The 18,833-nt window shown below is 40.8% G+C and overlaps 2 protein-coding genes across 2 annotated transcripts in view; one reads left to right on the forward strand and one right to left on the reverse strand.

The window, feature by feature from the left end:
* Positions 1–9,121: 9,121 nt before the first annotated feature.
* Positions 9,122–18,295, forward strand: ALG11 (ALG11 alpha-1,2-mannosyltransferase). Its single transcript, XM_063125265.1, has 4 exons — positions 9,122–9,190; positions 10,184–10,414; positions 12,189–13,117; positions 16,248–18,295. Exons 1-4 carry the CDS (start codon positions 9,159–9,161, stop codon positions 16,517–16,519), a joined length of 1,464 nt encoding a protein of 487 aa, XP_062981335.1. The 5' UTR covers positions 9,122–9,158; the 3' UTR covers positions 16,520–18,295.
* The window catches only part of NEK5 (NIMA related kinase 5), a 31,360-nt gene continuing 30,329 nt past the window's right edge, over positions 17,803–18,833 (reverse strand). The window contains exon 22 of the mRNA XM_063125280.1: positions 17,803–18,019. Within this exon, the coding sequence (XP_062981350.1) occupies positions 17,803–18,019 (217 nt within the window). The remainder of the gene's footprint in view (positions 18,020–18,833) is intronic.

The raw sequence follows: 18,833 nt of genomic DNA on the forward strand, positions 1-18,833 counted from the left end.
TGCTGAAAACACTGAGCAGGCTGCATCACAAGATTTGCAGATGTTTCTCGGTATCCTGTTCCTGATTTTGCAGAGAAAAACACTGCTTTGCTTAGAATAAAGCATTTTCTTTTACATATCAATGACCGATTATTGATAGCACCTAGGATTTATTTAGGTCTTTATTTTGGACAACTGTGGCTGTGTAGCATTTGATTCCTACTGGTCAAGTGAATGTGATGCTTGTTGCTAGGAGAATAAGGTAGGCAAAGACTTCAAACTCCATCACACCAGCGTTATAGCCTGCTGTTGCAGTGAATTGCATGCAAAGGACTCAGATGACGTTGACCATGTCCTGCTGAGATTGCAACGTATTTTGGCGTGTGGCGTGTGGAAAGTCTGGTTCTTCCGGTAATGTGAAAGCACACCGCTCAAACTTCAACGTGTTTTCAATCTGATGTTCTGTGGGCATGTTTTCAAGGGGAAGTAATGCTGACAAAAGAGAGGGGCTTGCCTTTTCTCCAGTAAAAGAGTTTTAGTTGATTAATCAATTAATCTATGGATTAAATTTGCATGTGGGTTATAAGCAGTCCCTCTAGAGCAAGAAGGGGTCCTGTTGAACTCTATGTTCTTACTCCTGAGTAGGCATTTTCACCATAAAAGAAATGTGGAAAATGCACCCTCCTTGCCAGCAGAGCCCTAATTTTTAAAGATAAAGAGATCCAAATTGGCACAGTGATAGCTCTTAAGGAGGTCTTTCAGCATGCCCAATTTGAATCCAATTGGCTCATCCCTTGATTTTAAGGGATTTTTAAAAAAATGGAAATTAAACAAATGCTTACATCTGCATAAGTTTTAAAGATAAGAGATCCAAATTGGCACAGTTATAGCTCTAAAAGAGGGCTTTCAGCATACCAAATTCGAATCAGATTGGGTCATCCCTTGATTTTTTAAATTTCCCTCCCTTAAATTCTTTTCCCCATAGTCCACCAGTGCGAACGATCGTAGGATTGAACTTCCATTCCTCTGATCATGCAAAGCTGTGCATTTTCAAGTTCATAAACTACAGATCTGCTGGTTCCCTTACTCAAAAGTAAATCCCATTGATTTCAACTTCTAAAGTCACATGCAGGCTTACCTTTGAGTAAACCCCATTGAACAGAGTTTTACTTCTGAGCAAACATATTCTAGTTCTAGAGAGCCACAGAGGGCTCGTGTGTATGCGTGTGCGTTTGACAGATGGAGCGTGAATGAGAGGTGCACCATGCAAGGTGGGGAGAGGAAGCAGGCGAGGGGAACTGGGTTTGCCTGGTGCCCTTTCCACAAGGCTTGGACACCAGCTGTCTCCGCAGTTGGCTGAGGATACCAATCCCAGGAGGCAGCTTCTTTTCTTATTCCAGGCTGGGGTGTGTGTGTGTGTTTTGCATCAAGGGGAGGCAGAGAGGCAACCTTGAGTCAAGCGACAAGGAAGTGAGAGCCCCATGTCTCTTTCCATCCAGGCGGGCAATTTACTGAAGTGGGATTCTCTCTCTCTCCACACACACACACGCACCCTTTCCTTTCTTTCTGCCTACCAGCCTGATCCCAGGCAGTGTTCAGTGCACCTAGTAGCCCCATGTCCATCAGTCAGTGCAGCAGGGGTAGGGTTGCCATATTATGAATCCACAAAACTGGGACAATTATTGGGGGGGGGGGGGGCTAGGATTTTTTTAAAAAAACTGGGCAATATGTAAAGGTCCAGGGGGAAAAAGAAAGCTATCTAAGCTTTAGTTATCTAACACTGCAATCCTATGTGTGTCTACTCAGAAACAAATCCTATTAAGTTAAATAGGACTTATTCCCAGGTAAGTATGCATAGGATTGCAGCCTAAAGCACGTAAGCACTTGCAAATAAATAATAGGAAAAGAACAGTTTAAGCAAACAAACAGAAAAAATGACACTAAATTACATTTCCCCACTAGTTCTCAAAAGCTAGAGGAGACTTCAATATGGAGACTCAGGGGCATTCCACACGTCGTACTGAGGGCGCTTCCATGCGCCCCCAAAGCGATCGTGTAACTTGCTTGTTCGAAGAGACGAGGAAGAGGCGTCCTTGCCGCCGCCCACCTACCTCCTCGCCGGCCAGGTCGGAGAGCTCGGCCGAAGAAGGCGGGGTGGAGAGCTTCTTCCGCTCTCCCTTCTGCCGAGCTCTCCGACTCGGCCGGCGAGGAGGTAGGTGGGTGGCGGCAGCGGCGGCAGCAAGGACGCCTCTTCCTCGTCTCTTCCAGGCAAGCTACACGATCGCTTTGGGTGCGCACTGGGGGCGCATGGAAGCGCCTTCAGTACGACGTGTGGAATCCCCTTTACACTCCACCAAGCAGGCTCAAGGCACCATTTCGGAGGTTGGAATTCTTCCGGCTGGCCAGCTGGAACAGGAATCCGGGATTCTTGACTGACTGGCCGGGACATTTTGGAAATGCTTGGAAAGTGGCACATTCCCGGTTTTCTGGGACCTATGGCAACCCTAAGCAGGGGCGGGGAGTTGTCCAACCACCAAAAACCAATAAAGTGTGGCCCCAACTCAAATACAATGTAACAAACCACAGTCAGAAACTTTCAACTCTTAATAATGCTACAGATGGATTGAAACTAGGAATGCTTCAAGAATTTGACCCTTGTGAATTCCACTATGAAGTAACCTGATTTGCACCTCCCAGATTAACGCACTGATCAGAATTTGGCTGCCCACCAGCTTTCACATTCTGAGTGTTCTTATACAGTTCCCAGCTCAAAGAATTTAACAAAATGCATATTTAGAGAGAGAGAGAGTTTTAAAACATGCATATAAGTGCACCTTTTTATATGGATCTTGAATTCCCAGATTTGTGGGAACAGGGCTGAATAGACTTATGGATAAATGTATGTACAAGTGACACAGACTATAAACAGACTAATTTATTCATTCCGAATCATCACACCAACCACAACGTAGACTCTGATGCCTCATTCTAGCAAGTGCCATTTTCATTCACTCATGCTTGCATATTTGCAGGGAAGGTATAAGATACTATTCACTCAGCCTCTTTTCTATTACCCAATATTACAAACCCTTCAACATCCTTGCATACATTGGAAGGATGGGCATGGTATGTTAGCAGCAGGAGTATTTTATCAGAGAAATCTGGGTTCAAATCTCCCTCCCCTCTTCCATGAAGCTGAATGGGTGACCTTGGGCCCATCACTACCTCACACAACCTAACTCACTTCAAAGGGTTATTGTGAGAGCGAAAAAATGGGATAATCCTGTCTGACTGTCTTGAAGGAAAAGCAACATACAACTGTGAGTGAACAAGACATACTAAATTTCCTTCCTCACTGTATTCTCTTTGGCCCAGTCTCAGCAAGATTGTATCATGAATTTATAAACAGTTTATAAATTATGTTATCGAAGTTTCAAACCATTTACTATTTTTCAGCAATCCTGGAATATCTCCATTTTCTTATCCAAAACTTGCAACCCAGTCCTGTGCATGCTTATTCAAAAATAAGTTTCTATAAGCTCAAGGAGACTTATTGCCAAAAAAAATTATACAAAATTACAACATCAGTCTTCTCTTAATTGCCACAGCTTATTCACTATACAATGAAATATACATTCAATGCGCTGTATAAGAAATCTGACTATGGTAGACTAGAAATATTTAGACTTACGGTGTAGGTCAATAATCTAAAACTTCTTCTGTCCAACATATTTCTATGCATTCTGGAAGGTAAGCATTTACTCGTCTATAGTTCCAATGTTGTCAATGCTTCATCGTACATATCACGAGAAAGGCAAAGGCCAATAACTGTGCAACTGGGAATTAAAGGCCACATGATGGTCATATGAATGTACTTGTGCTTAATTAATCTAATGTATTACTTACCAACAGGTTTATTACAGGAAATTGCCTGCATATGTTTTATCTAGGGATCACACAACCAACTAAATACATGCTTTTCTGTGCCAGCACTTAGTTCCATATAAGTGACCATCCCTGTGTTCTCTTTCTGCCAGCAGCTGCTCCTTGATTTTCTAAAACCAAAGCCGCCTTGTGCAAATGGAGAGGCAGAAACGGTCTGATATTTAAGTATAGCAAATGCTTGTACTGCAGGGATGGGAAACTTCTGGCTTGTGAGGTGTGCTGAAGTCTACCTCTCAAAGGGCACTCTGAGAAAGGAAAGCAGTCTAGTTGGAGGGAAAGAGATGGGATCACTTCCTCCACAGCCAAATAGCTCTTCTTTTTCTTTGCATGGAGAACAGGGCAGCCTCTTTCTCCAGACAAAGAGAAAACAGAGTGATATTTATTTTATTTTATTATTTATTTATTGCATTTATATCCCGCCTTTTTCCTCCAAGGAACCCAAGGCGGCGTACATAATCCTCCTCCTCTCCATTTTATCCTCACAACAACCCTGTGAGGTAGGTTGAGCTGAGAGTCTGTGACTGGCCCAAAGTCACCCAATGGGTTTCCATGACCGAGTGGGGACTAGAACCTGGATCTCATGACTCCCAGTCCAATACTGTAGTCACTACACCACACTGGCTGCAGAAGAAGAGATCCAGTCTCTTCCTCCGTAGTTAGATCGCTCTCTCTGCATAATCCTCCTTCCTAATTTATCCTCACAACAACAACCCTGTGAGGTAGGTTGGGCTGAGAGCCTGTGACTGTCTCTGCACAAAAAAGAGGGTAGCCCCTTTCTCTGCAGAGAGAAGCATGTGTTTTAATGGCATGAATGAATGGGGTGGGTGGATATATAAAACAGAATGAGTGTAGCCCCACCCTCTGCTGGCATGTGCCTCCCAACATGTTTCAGGATGTCAATGTGGCCCTCAGGCAAAAAGGTTCCCCACTAATGTTCTAAGATGAAAAGTTTTCTGTATGTTTTAAAACACATACAAGTGCAAACTCTTATTCTGGAATGATTAAATATGGTATAACTGTTAGTACTGACAGCCAATAAAGTCAGCTAAGTGTCAATGTGCACATATATACTGCAGGGATGACCAAACAGGCTAATTTATTGTTCGGAATCCTGGCTTATTGTTCTTTGCAAATGCAGCCATTTTGATCCCACTTCGAATGGTTAAAATGAACCACAGTTTCCCCAGATTTAGAAGCAAGGGAAAACGGGGGGGGGGGGGGGGGTTTAAAAAAAAAGAGGAAACAGACCATACAGGCAGAACAAAAGATTGCGCATGACAAACGCTTGCCACGATTAATTCTTATACGCTAAATTGAATCACCAGGAGAAGAACTTAACCAGTTATTGCACAACAGGTTTCACTTTCACTCGTTCATGTCTGTAAAATAAAGCGATTAACAGTTGAGTTTAATACTGTACCTACATATTTAGTAGTTTTCTTTCAAAATGTATATTCCGCCTGTGCATGTAAAAAATAAATTCAAAGCGACTTACAAAAAAGATCAAAGAATACATAAGCTACAATAAAGACAGTTCAAATTACTAATATCAGTATTGTACAATAAAACCAAGACGAGGACAAAGCAATTCAGCATAGAGGCAGTATGTGCAGCTACTATGCACACACACAAAAAGAACTTTAGAAGGAGCCAATCTTGATATACTGCAATCCCAGTATAAGAACTGGATGCCAAGTGTTAAGCATAGAGATTAGCGATTTTGGGTTGTTGTTTTTTTAAAAAACAACACACCATTAAAATGGAGCACAGGTGAATTGCTGCTCAACATGTTCCCACCAGACACCTTCTCCTTCCCATCATGCACAGCCTTGTGCAATTCTGTGAACTAAATCTGCCACCAGGAGTGACTTGCTGATGTCCTCAGTCAACACGTCAATCACAAATGAAACACTGCTGTGACACAGCAGCTGTCATTTCACTCCCCTCCCTCAGAAACATTTGCCACCATTACTCAGAGCCTAAATACAGCACAGTTTGATAATAATTATGTTTTAGTCAGCCTTTGCTTTGCTTTTTAAAAAAATCATTTATTTTTTTAAAAAAACCACCCTTAAATCTTCTAGGACTAAAAAAACTTCTCTAAGCCTACCGGAGGAGATTCGTCAACTTAACAGTCTTTTAGCATTTAAGAAAGCTATAAAGACTGATCCTTTCCGGCAGGCCTATCAAGTGGAATTTTAGTATGTTTTTAGGATGTTTTAACAATGTATACTGTTTTTAATCAACATTTTATATATTTTATACCTACTGTTGTCCCTTGCCTCGATCCAAACGGAGAGGAGGATAAGAATATTATTATTATTAAGCAAGAAATACTTGCTTTGAACCAGGGGGGAAATACACTACTTGTTGATTTCCAAGTGGCCCAGCCAGGGATTTTGAGACAGAACTAGACTGCAGGCTTTTAAAAACAAAGCATGTCCATCTGGGCCAGAGAACCTCAGGCATATGCCCCCCCCCCTCCAGACCTGACCCTCTAGGATTCCCCAGAAGGCCACATCTCTTCCTCTTTTCCCACTCAATCACTGGGCATCCAGTCGTTTCCCAACTTTTATGGAAACCCCCAACAACCATTCTGAAGGGTTGAAATACAACTGCCACTGAGACCTTCAAGCCAAAAGATGCTGGTATTTTGGCCCTTTTCCTTTTGCCTTAGGCTGCATTCATCACTGGAACATGGCCTGAGAGATTCTCTGAAACAGAATTCAACCCTCATGCTGAAAGAGGTTCTACAACCCTGGTTTAGATTAATAAACTGCTTCCAGAACACCTCCCTATGACCAGGTCCCTTACTTCCTTCAAATTTCCTCCTCAAAATACATAATTTCCAGCAAGCCTTTTGAACCACCAATACCCCACTGTAAGTAAGCCAAATTACACGTAATTAGAATAATCACATATTAATACCTTGTTTACCCCTGCTTTTGTTCTCACCCCTCATTCATTCATTCATTCATTCATACACACACCCCTCCTCTGTTGCTGCCCTGTGTCTGTTTTTAGATTACAAGCTCCTTGGGATAGAAACTTGTCAAACCTGTTCTTAATAGAGTGTCATGCACTTGGATGCTGCGATATAAAAAATAATGCTAGGAACATCTAACTAATTTACAACTTCTGAGCAAAATACACCATAAAAGATGGAATGAAACCTCTGTTGCTTAAATTCTAAAATGCCAATTGGGTAGGCACAACCAACATTTAGCCATTAGATCACTGTTTCCTTTAACTCATATTCATGAGAAAAAACTTAGGGTACCTTCTCGCCTTCTGCAGACCACCATAGCATACTAACCAGCAACAGATAACAAAAGGAATTCTTCACCTTCTCTCTTTAACTGAATTCCCCCTTTATTACATTGATATACCTCCCCATAGCTGAAGCTCTCTGGGCAGTTTATAAAGATTAAATTACTGGAGAATCCAGTATTTTTCCATGAGCTCACTGAGAGGCATTGAGGAAAGGGCTGGGGTGGGGGAAAATGACTATGGCTGAGTTTGGACCACACGTTAATCAACTTGGGAGGTGGGTGGGTGGTAATAGGAACAGAATGGGAAACAAACGTTGTTAGTGTCATCCGAATTCAGCTCTACCAGAAAGACCTACTGAATATCAGTTGGCAGAAATTACATATCAACAAGCAGATTTTAGAAACCACTGAGGCCCAGTATTGGGCAAAAGGCGGGATACAAATTATTATTATTATTATTATTATTATTATTATTATTATTATTATTATTATTATTATTAATCCTTAAGCATAAGAGTGTAAATTATGGATTTCACAAGGCAATGTAAGACTTTTGTTTGCTTGTTACCAAGACTACATGTGGCGTGAATGATCATCACAAACACACTCAAAACTATGAAGAATTGTTGATATCTAATACACTACACACTGCTTAAGTTTTGAAAATGTATTGAAGAAATTTACCTTACATAATAGTTAGTGAGATGTTTCTATGCAACAGATTACGTATCCTTTAAAAGCATTTAATAGTAATTTCCCCCACATGTTTCCATTTTCATAATTCCACTTTCCTACCAATTTTTTTTAATTATTTAAAAAATGGCCAAACACCTTACAAAGAGCAGGTAACTCAGCGGACAATTCTAGAGAAATATATAATAACGCCTCCTGCGCCCTCGCCCCTGTGATGGCTTCCCAAATTCGAATAGGAAACTTACTATATTACAAAAGATATTTTGTCACATTTCTAAAGCATATATATATATATATCTCGTGATTCAGCTTTAAGATTATAAATGGAAACTTCCACATGTTCGCATTAAATCCAGACTTCATTTTAGACTAGGCTGTTATTTTCAGAGGCACTTCGTATAGAAGACGTTTAGACGGGGAGAGAGGGAAATCCAATAGAAACGTGTGCGTTATCTACCCGGCTACATTTTCACAGCAAACGTTGTTTTCGCAAAACTCGCTTCGCAAGGTCCCGTGACGCGGAAAAAAACCACTAGCCTCCCAAGTTACCCTTTAAATTTTAGCTGCTGTTGCTGATTGGCTGAGCGGGACTCTTATCTATCCACTCATTGGCTGAGTTCTGATAACATGCTAATTAACTGGGGGGGTAATAGGAACAGAATAGGGAGCAACCGTTGATTAGCGTGTCGTCTGAACTCAGCCATTGGCTGCTTTTCATCAGAGTGGTCATTGGTTCCCGATAGCGACGTCTGATTGGCCTTTTCCTCTATTCCGACTCTATGATCCTAGCTATAGCAGAGACAAGAGCGTTCTGGTGTCTATTGACTTAGTAGGAAAGGACCATAGAGCTATGAAAACAGAGCACATATCTTTAACTTTCTGTGCTTATTGAAAGCGGCCCTCAAATCGTAGACTATTTTTTTTAAAAAATATTTATTTATTTATTTATTTATTACATTTTTATACCGCCCAATAGCCGAAGCTCTCTGGGCGGTTCACATCCTCTTTCTCTCTGTTCATTAACCCAGTCCTCTCTATAGGCGGAGACGAAGCGGTCAATCCATTTTCGCATCTCTATGGTGCAAGCCCTAGCGTTCAATCAAGAAGGAATGTTTGGGGGTTCCCTAAGGTGGGAAACGCCAGCACTACGTCACGTCTAGACGAAGGCGGGGGAAGGCCGAGGGCGTGGGAGTAAGTTAGGAGATAACAACGGTTTCCGGAGTGGACAAAGATGACTTCCGGCGTAGGCGCGTGACGTCAGCTTCCAACATGGCGGCTTTCCCGGCCGAGCCGCTTCTCAGGTGCGAGTGGTTAACCCGTTGGCCTCCACTCCCGTCAATCTCGGCGCGGTTCGCCTGCCGGTTCCCACGAGCGGGAGGCCGAGCTGAGCTTCCTTCCCCGCGGGTTTTTTTTAGGTCCAACCTGATCCTTCCAAAAAAACCTTTTTTTGGGGGGGGGGGGCTCCCTGTAGCTCCCTTCTCAGATCGCGTGTTTGTGCCCATTATTTCAGTCCGCGCAGTTTGGAATATTGCCTCCTTTCGAAGACTTGCCCGCCCTTCTGATCCGTGAAGACTTGCCTTCGCGGAAATGAAGGGCTGTCAAGTTTCGGGTTGGTTTTGTCCCTTGTCTCTTCTGGCCCCCAAAATTGATGGAGATGGGAGAAAGAGAGCCGGGCCAAGTGTTAACCAAAATATGCCTTAAAGGAGGCAAAATACAGATCTAAGTGTTCCAGGTAGCTGCTTGCTCTCTCCTTTTTCTTTCTTTCCCCCTCCCCGTCTGTATTTGGTAGACGGATCTGTTGGTGTTCTGTTTCTGTCAGATTGATACACATGCAATTGGATTGGGAGCTCCTGTCCATTGAAACCAATGGCTCTAATAGAGTCTAAAGGTCAGACTGATGTCCAAATCCGGACTGTCAGTCCAGCATTGGCTGCCTAACTTTGAGCCACTTACGGTTGTGAGTGAAGTTTTGAACTCAGTCACCTTTACTGTTGTAACTTTAGTTTTTCGTGTAATTCTCTCAAAGTTTTAGAATAGATACAGAAAACTGCCTTATCCTAAGCTATGAAAGCTGTATGCTTACTATACAACTAGCCCCTTCATCTGTATATGGGTAGGTGATACTCTTTGATACATACTGTAAAAGGTAGCAGTGGCTGAATGTGTGGAAACAAGGATCTACCGATTTGGGTTGGCCTTAGAAGCTAACTAAAATTGCTACTACTACTCCTCCACTTTAAGGTGTGTGTGTCTCACTGTTGCTATACCTCTGCTTTTCTCCATCTTTTTTTCAGATTGCTGAACTCACTGGTTATCCCTGCATTGATACTAAGTGGAGTTTTATGTCTGTGTTTGTTGATGCTGCTGTGTGGTTTACGGCTCTGGTTCCAGCAAAGGAAAAAGCTTATTCCACCAGGGCAAGATGGGAAAAGACCATATGTGGTTGCATTTTTTCATCCATATTGCAATGCAGGTGGTGGAGGGGAGCGAGTGTTATGGTGTGCTCTAAGAGCACTGCAGAAAAAGTAAGTACACATTTCAATTTTGTACAGTGATGTTTGTTTGTGTTTCTTTCCTTTTGGAAATTTTTGATGAAAATGACAAACTGGTTTAGTAAAATGATACCCTTCAATTAAAACCATTGTTTCCCTTAGCTATCATTATTTATTTTTGTATTTTCTTAAATCTGGGTTACATCTTGTGCCTGCTGTTCTTAAGATTGGGGAGGAATCTTGCTCACAAGTCAGTTATAAGCCTGCAGATGTATTTATGTGCAGCTTGTTATTTTTGATGTCACTTTTCATAATACAAAATTAAGTTGGTTTGGAGATTCTGTTAATTGAAGAGTGCTGGTTTATGCAAAATATAGTGTAGAATGTGTAGAAACCGTCTGGTTCCTGTGGAGTCCTAAAGTTAGTGTAATATAGTTCTAGGAATATATTTAGAACTGATATGTTCACACATGTTCCCTAATAGAGTGGAAGGTGCAAGGAAATAAATTTTATCCTTATAAACTCTGTTTTGCTCATTCAAAAACTCTTATTTACATCTCGGTCTGCAAGGTAGTAGTCTAGGTAGCTGAATTAAGCTTGCCCCACATTTTCATGTGCCCAGCAGTCTCCTGTATCACATTGCAAATCATTTGTCAAATCTTCCAGATTTCAAAAGCAGTTTGCCATGCAATACTGTTTGCTGTTGTAAGTGATTTCTTACAGTGCAATCCTGTACAATATTGGCTCGGAAGTTTACTCCATTTGGGACTTGCTCCCAGGTAAGTGTGTATTGGATTGCACCATAAAGCTTCAGTCCTCAAATCCACTTACTTAAGGAGATGGCCCCATTCAGCTTACTAAGAATTCTGAATAAACATGCTTAGGATTGTACTTTTAAATCATAAATGTTTCTTAGAATGGAAAGTTAAGAGTGCAGTCCTAAAGGACTGTTGCTCTTTAAATAGAGGACTCTGAGATTGGAGCTATCTGCCCATTCAAAGCCCTATCAGCAAGAGCTAGGCAGAACAGGTAGAATGAGAGAGGTGTTTTCACCCCCAATTCTACTTTAAAATCATTTTCAACATGACAAGCCTCTCAGCCCATCTAGCAGATTTATGTGGCTGTAGGCAGGTACAGGTGATTATCAGATTCCCTCCTTGCCCAAAACTCTGCTGAGGCTGCAACATTGTCTACAGAAGAGAAGCCACTGCCAAATGGGAGGGAACCACAGCAGATGGGAGGGAAAGGGAAATCCCCGCTGTGGTTCTCTCCTGCCTCCCTGAGGTCATAGTTGTGTCTTTGGTCTTGGGGTGGGGATCCTCACAATCTTATGGTTCTTGGGAAGGCCTCCCACGGACCACAGGATTGCATTTTAGTTACACCATTTGTGTCAAGGTATCCAGATCAGATATTAGCATGTTTTATTATATTTTGTTTAAAAAAAAAGCTATGCAAGTATGCTATGGTAATTTTATATGCTCTATAATCTCAAATATTTTTCCAAAAGTTTTTGAACTAAAATTTGAAGTTTTGATGCAGTTAATATGCTTATTTAAAGTATAATCAATAGAGGCTGGGTTAACTATTTATTCTCTTGTACATTTTGTGCTGACTTGCTTTTGCTGTGAATGTTTTATGGAGATTCCTCCAAGTTGATGGTGAAAGCATTTGGGGATGGCTAGTAAGCCCAGTTTCATGGAGCAATTTAAAATTGAGCAAAAGGATGAAAGAGAAACGTGGTGGTTGCATGTGAATGAAATGCTTTGACAGGATAAGACCTGAAAAATAAACTACTTTCTTTTTCCAGGTACAAAAATGCCTCCTATGTTGTTTATACTGGTGATACCGATGCTACAGCTGAGAATATCCTTGAAGGCGCTTACCGACGATTCAACATCAGATTAAATCAACCTGTGAAGTTTGTGTTTTTGAATCGGCGCTACCTAGTAGAAGCTTCCCTTTATCCACATTTCACTCTGCTGGGCCAGAGCCTAGGATCTGTGTTTCTGGGCTGGGAAGCCCTTATGAAATGTGTCCCTGATATTTATATTGACTCTATGGGTTATGCCTTCACACTTCCACTATTTAAATATTTAGGAGGTTGTCGGATAGGCTGTTATGTTCACTATCCTACAATCAGCACTGACATGCTTTCTATAGTTAGGAATCAGAATGCTCGATTTAATAATGCAGCCATCATCACAAAAATTCCCTTATTAAGCAAATTGAAACTTGTATATTATTACCTTTTTGCTTCTATATATGGGTTAGTTGGCTCTTGTAGCGATATTGTCATGGTTAATTCTTCATGGACTCTAAATCACATCCTTTCCCTTTGGCGGTGCAGCGATCGCACAAGCATTGTGTATCCGCCTTGTGATGTTCAGGCCTTTCTGGATATTCCACTTCGTCAGGAAAAGAGCACGGCAGAACAAACAATAGTTTCTGTAAGCCAGTTTAGGCCAGAGAAAGACCACTCTTTGCAAATCAGAGCCTTTGCTAAACTGCTGGAAAAGACTGCAGGGCAGCACTATCTGCCCAAACTTATTCTGATAGGGGGCTGTCGTAACCAAGAAGATGACCAGCGTGTAAATGGACTTAAAAAGCTCTGTCAAGAGTTGGGCATTGAAAAAAAGGTGGACTTCAAAGTTAACATTCCATTTGAAGAGCTAAAGAAACATCTGGCAGATGCAACCATTGGACTCCACACCATGTGGAATGAACACTTCGGGATTGGTGAGTATTTTTGCATATACTATTGTTGAGCTGTGTGTGGCCAGTGAAGGTGTTTCTTTGGGTTCTAGTATTGAAAGTGATGGGCAATTACGGAGATTTCCCCATCAAACTGCTATGTTGATTAGTTACTCCCGTATTGCGCGTACTTGCTTACAACCACTTAATGCAGCCTCCCCAACCTGGTGCCCTCCAGCCAGCATGGCCAATACTCAGGAATTCTGAGAGTTGTCATATATAAGGCTGACCAAATTTGTTCATTGTTGTGTTTGGAAAGTACCCAGATACTTTGGAAAGTATCTGGCGTAACCATACCCTAAAAGTTATTTCCTGCCACAATGCCTGATCAACATCTTACAAGGTAATCTCAACGGAGGGAGATTGTGGTGTTTTCAAGTATTGTATTGTGATGTGGATTGCTGGAAAAGTAGCCTATAAATAATCTAAATAAACAAAATAACGCCAGGATAAAATACATTATTCCTCCAGTCTCTCGTGCAACTTGCATTCTAGATCTCTTTACCATCTTTGTGTATTTTCTCTAAATCCTTTCTATTTGATCAGTTCTACAAATCACGACTGAAGGGAAACATTGACTGAGTCTTCCAAATGTGGCTTGTATTAGTGCTGATAAAGAATAGTAGTTCTAGTCTTGGAAACACTACTATTCAGTCAGTTGGCATTCGCCTGCTTACTTTATGCACTGTAACCCTTAAGTCTTTTCCACAAAGAGCTGTTCTCAAGCCAGTCATACTAGCTTTCTTCCCTATCTGAATACTTCAGATTTTGAATCCTTTTGTGGACAGTTACTCAGTTTAAAAAACATTAATCTGTCTCTTAAAGCATTTGCAACATCATCCCTCTAGTCTACTATTACTGTTTTGTACCGCTACTAAATAATAAATGAAGATATTGGGTGGGATCCAGAGTTTACTGCTGCCAGTGGGAGCATTTTCTGAGTAGGGTTCTGTTCCGGATGCTCTGGCCTGTCGGAAGAGAGGGGGGAGCATTTTTTTGCCAATCCTCCCCTCTCCCTGCAGTCCTCAGCTCCACTTCCTATATTGTTCCAGCAGGTTCCCCACCTTCCAGAGCCAATTTCCAAAAGTGTAGTGGACTGCTGTGGAAGGGGGGAATCAGTGAAAACCGTCCCTGTTCTGCCAGCAGACATGCTCTGCTGGATCTAAAGCCTTCTGCAGACAGTGCTTCCATTCATGGAAGGCAATGTCTGGACCCAAGCCACTGAGTAGTATAAGATCCTGCACTGACCTCCATGGGACACCTCTTGATGCCTCCTCCCATTCAGAGGTCAGTTCATTTAGTTACTTTTCAACAAGTAGTACTTCTAATTCATGTTCCTTAAGCTAATTCATGTTCCCAGTCCAAAATCCAGACATTTCAGCAACTGCATTGTCTTACTTACTAAACCTATTACTTGCATAGCAATATAGGAAGCTGCCTTATACTCCGGCTGAGAGAGCTCCGGCTATTGGGCGGTATAGAAATGTAATAAATAATAAATACTGAGTCAGCAGACCCTTGGTCCATCCTGCCCGGTATTGTTGACAGTGACAGGCAACAGCTCTCCTGAGTTTCCAGTAGGATTCTTTCCTAGCCCTACCTGGAGATGCTAGGAATTACCTGTGACCTTCTGCAGTGAAAGAAGTTTTTCCCTACCCTGTTAGTTTTTCCCTACCCTGTGCCTGCTTACCCTACCCTGTACCTGTTTGCATTCTCTTCCCCTCCTTATTGTTTTACTATGATTTTATTAGATTGTAAGCCTATGCGGCAGGGTCTTGCTATTTACTGTTTTACTCTGTACAGCACCATGTACATTGATGGTGCTATATAAATAATAATAATAATAATAATAATAATAATAAAGCAAGTGCTCTACCACTAAGCTACAGCCCCTCTCCTTTCCTAATTAAAGTAGGAAATAATGTAGATGCTTACAAATTAGTAATATAGAGCTACTAGCTTGCTGTAAAATCTTCTACTGGTCTGTAATACCAGTAGAAAGAGGAATTTGTACTGAGTGTTAGACTAATAGCTGGTGAGAGAGGCTCCTGACCTTAAGCCTCCCACAATTTAAGTTTCGTAGAAACAGACGTACAAAAACAAAAAGCTTCCTAAATGTAGATACATGATCTATAAGGACCAGTATGTTTGAGAGTTGTCTCCCTTCAGAAGAAGGGACTGAAGGGTTCTAAGCATGGTGGCAATTTTAATTCATTGAGATGTGAAGGTACAGTTTCGAAGTGTGCTTCTTTGTACCTTGGCCTATTGCTCTATAAAGTGCACATCAAAGCGTACATGTCTCAAAGCCTATGTGCCTCTGGTATTTCTCTTTCTCTTAAAAAAAAAGTCTGCTCATCTTTCTAGGAATTGTGGGTGTGTTACATAAAACCACCATGCAAAGAAGCCCATGTTACATAGAATTGTGTGTGCAAGTCATGATTAATTGAAGTTTTGGCATATTTCTGTGACACAGCATTAAAATAAGTGAGAGGTTACATTACTGCAATATAGATATTCAGTGTTGTTCTAGTTGGAAGTCACTTTTGATGAATAATTCATTAGGTCCTAGTTAGCTGTTAGCACTTAGTTTTCAGTTAATAAAATTATTGAGCCGTATTCCCAAGAGAAATATTTAGAAGCAGGTTTGGGGGCTTCAATTTCTCTTCTATTTAATACCACTGTATACTCACTAAAATAAGCTACTTCGTTTTTGCAAGCTCCATATATCCTAGTACAACAAAATGTAACAATATTAAACAGCCCCCCCTTCATTAGAAAACAAAAAATACCAGTTTTCACTTAAACCAAGTTTACGTCTGCCCTTTTAGTCATAGAGAAGAATCTCAAAGTCATTGTTTTTAACTCCTGACTTCCAAGTTCATTAAGATTTTCAACACCTAATTCAAGTTTTCTATATTGAAGGATAACTATTTTTGAAATGCCAAATGTCCACCATTTAAAAGTTTAACATATTTACTCTCCCCAAATCACACAACTGGTTAACTATGTTTCCCCTCAACTGTGTTTCCCCTCAAAGTTGTTGTAGATGTTACATTCCTTAATCATGAAGGACTGAGAGAACTGGAGTTAATAGTCTGTTTTATGTCTCTTATAGGAATTGTTGAATGTATGGCAGCTGGCACAATTATCCTTGCTCACAATTCTGGAGGCCCGAAACTGGACATTGTGGTGCCCTATGAAGGAAATATTACTGGCTTTCTAGCAGAACATGAAGATAGTTACGCAGACACCATGGCTTATATCTTTTCTTTGTCTCCTACAAAACGGCTAGCGATCAGGCAAAATGCTCGTCAGTCTGTGAAGAGATTTGCTGATCAGGAATTTGAGGAAACATTCCTATTATCTGTAGAGAAGCTATTTAAATAAAATATTTTGTATATAGATATCTGAACATACTTGAATTATGGGACTATGCTTGTATATTTTTCTAATTTAATATTTCTGTTGTACAGTAAAGAGTATGTTAATCATGAGACTTAGATGTGGGGTTCAGAATAATCTGACAGAGCATGCTTCCAACCCAAATTCATCATTTGTGTAGCAAAAGTATATGCAAAATCAGATGTGAAATGCTTAAAGACTCAGCAGTCTTGCCAAAGAATAAATTATATGGCAAAATATCCACCTCAGTGCTCTTGTATAAGGATAGATGGAGCTTGAATTTTCCAATGAATTTTTGTGGCATTGAATTTACCTCTGAATATGGTTTGACAGTTTCACGGTAGAGGCATACGTTCCTCCATACAGGAAACTAGCATATTAACGAGTCCTATAGCCTAGCTTCTCCCTAACATCTAATTTTGCATGTAAGGAGCTTTTTTTTTAATGGCCAAGCATTCAACCATTTGAGCCCGACCTGCAATGTGTAGTAATACAGCCTAGATATAGGCTTATCACCTTAGTGAGAACTAGACCGATGGATGTCACTGAAGTTAAATCTGTTAAAGGTATCGTCATCGGAAATATGGCACAAAGAGGTTTGTGGTGTACCATCCTTCCACGTTCCAGTACAGGTAGGGGCAGGTTGGACACATTCCTTGCACTATTTGGCAATGGGAAGAGTTATTCAAACATGTCTCACCCACAACTGCTCATTTATTAGAAGATGCTTAGAGGCCATCAAGGGGAAACAGACAAACCAGGAAAGAGATGAGCTTCTAACTTTAGGGAATGCTGTCACGGCTGTGTTGCAAGACCTCTAGCTAGCTGAGTCAGGCATAGGAGGAAAAGATGGACAGAGCACTTTCATTCCACACTGGGTGAGACCTACTTGCTGAGTCTGGGTTTGCAAAAATCTTATACAGACTCTTATGTTTCCAGCTCTAAGTAATATTGTAATGAAAAAGAATATGAAACAGCTGTCAAACTAGTGAGCTGGACTGGAATGTTTCATTGTAAAAGCATGGGTTAATGAGAGATGCAGAGAGGTGTAGATAGACCAGCCATGCATTGTGATCAGTGTCTGGCTCATTAACCTGAACAGCTTTTTACCACTAAACCATGCTTTTTTCAGCTATCAAGATCCCTGCACCTCTTATTAAGTACTTAATAGTGGATGATAACCCTACAAAGAAAGATTTCCTAAAATCTTGGCTATTAATATGGATACCACTAGTTGCTATTATTTCTTAAGGAACTATTCAGGAATGTTAACTGATTGCTCCTTCCTGTTTGTCTCTAGTCATGTTATTACTGTCTTCCAAACTTTCATTGGGTTTACTATTAGTTACATGTTTTTTTTCCAGTTGCTCTGTGTCTGCTGTTTCAACTGGAGCATTTAAAATCTCCTCTTCTAGAGAGGTTACCACTTTTTCCAGGGATTCTACCAGCTCATCCCTCAATTCATCTTCAGATTCTTCAAAGTTTCTGTATAGTTAACAAGAGAAAATGGATATTCAATGTTGTTGGTGTATTTACCAACTTATGAAAATGTTCAATTCTAAAATTGGTTAAAATGTCAATTAAAAGTATTCTGCAAGTCTGAAGGTTGGTTCATATTATGTGATGACCCACACACACAATTGCCTTTTGAGGGTGCGGAGTCCCTACCAGATTCATGACTTGGGCATGATTGACTGAAAATGCTATTTGTATAAAAATATGTCTTTGTAAATCTATTAAATAAATAAACAAATAAGGAAATGTCTGTGTGGCTTTCCCAACTCCTGTGATGGCAGTAGCAAACTTTCTTGATCCTCTGCTATAATAAGAAAACTGGAGTGATGCATTACCAATGTGGAGTCCCCTATTCACAGAAATTGCATCTCCATGCAATTCCAGCCAGTCTATGAACCCAATGGTAGGTATGTTGGCTCTGACAGATACTGCATGCACGAGCCAACTGAAATCAGTATGAAAGTTTCTCCTCTGGTTCAAGTTTAAATGCCAGTTCATACAACCAACTTTGCTGAGATTGAAAATTGAGTATACTTTTGCAAAATGTAGTATGCTATGATACTGTTGGGTAATCGCTTCACCCAGCTTACTACTTGGCCAACATTGTATCATCAGTTAAACCTCTGCCAGCCTACTGATATTGTTACATGACCTTTTTTATCATATGCCAAACAAATTGCATCCCAGCTGTAGTGTTTGGACTAGGCTTTGTCTAGATGTACTACACTAGTCAATTGGTGTAGTTGCTGATACTCCCTGTCCTAAGCATTTGTGGATTTTTCAC

The sequence above is a fragment of the Elgaria multicarinata genome, chromosome 4 (genome assembly GCF_023053635.1).
Source record: "Elgaria multicarinata webbii isolate HBS135686 ecotype San Diego chromosome 4, rElgMul1.1.pri, whole genome shotgun sequence".
Lineage (NCBI taxonomy): Eukaryota > Metazoa > Chordata > Lepidosauria > Squamata > Anguidae > Elgaria > Elgaria multicarinata.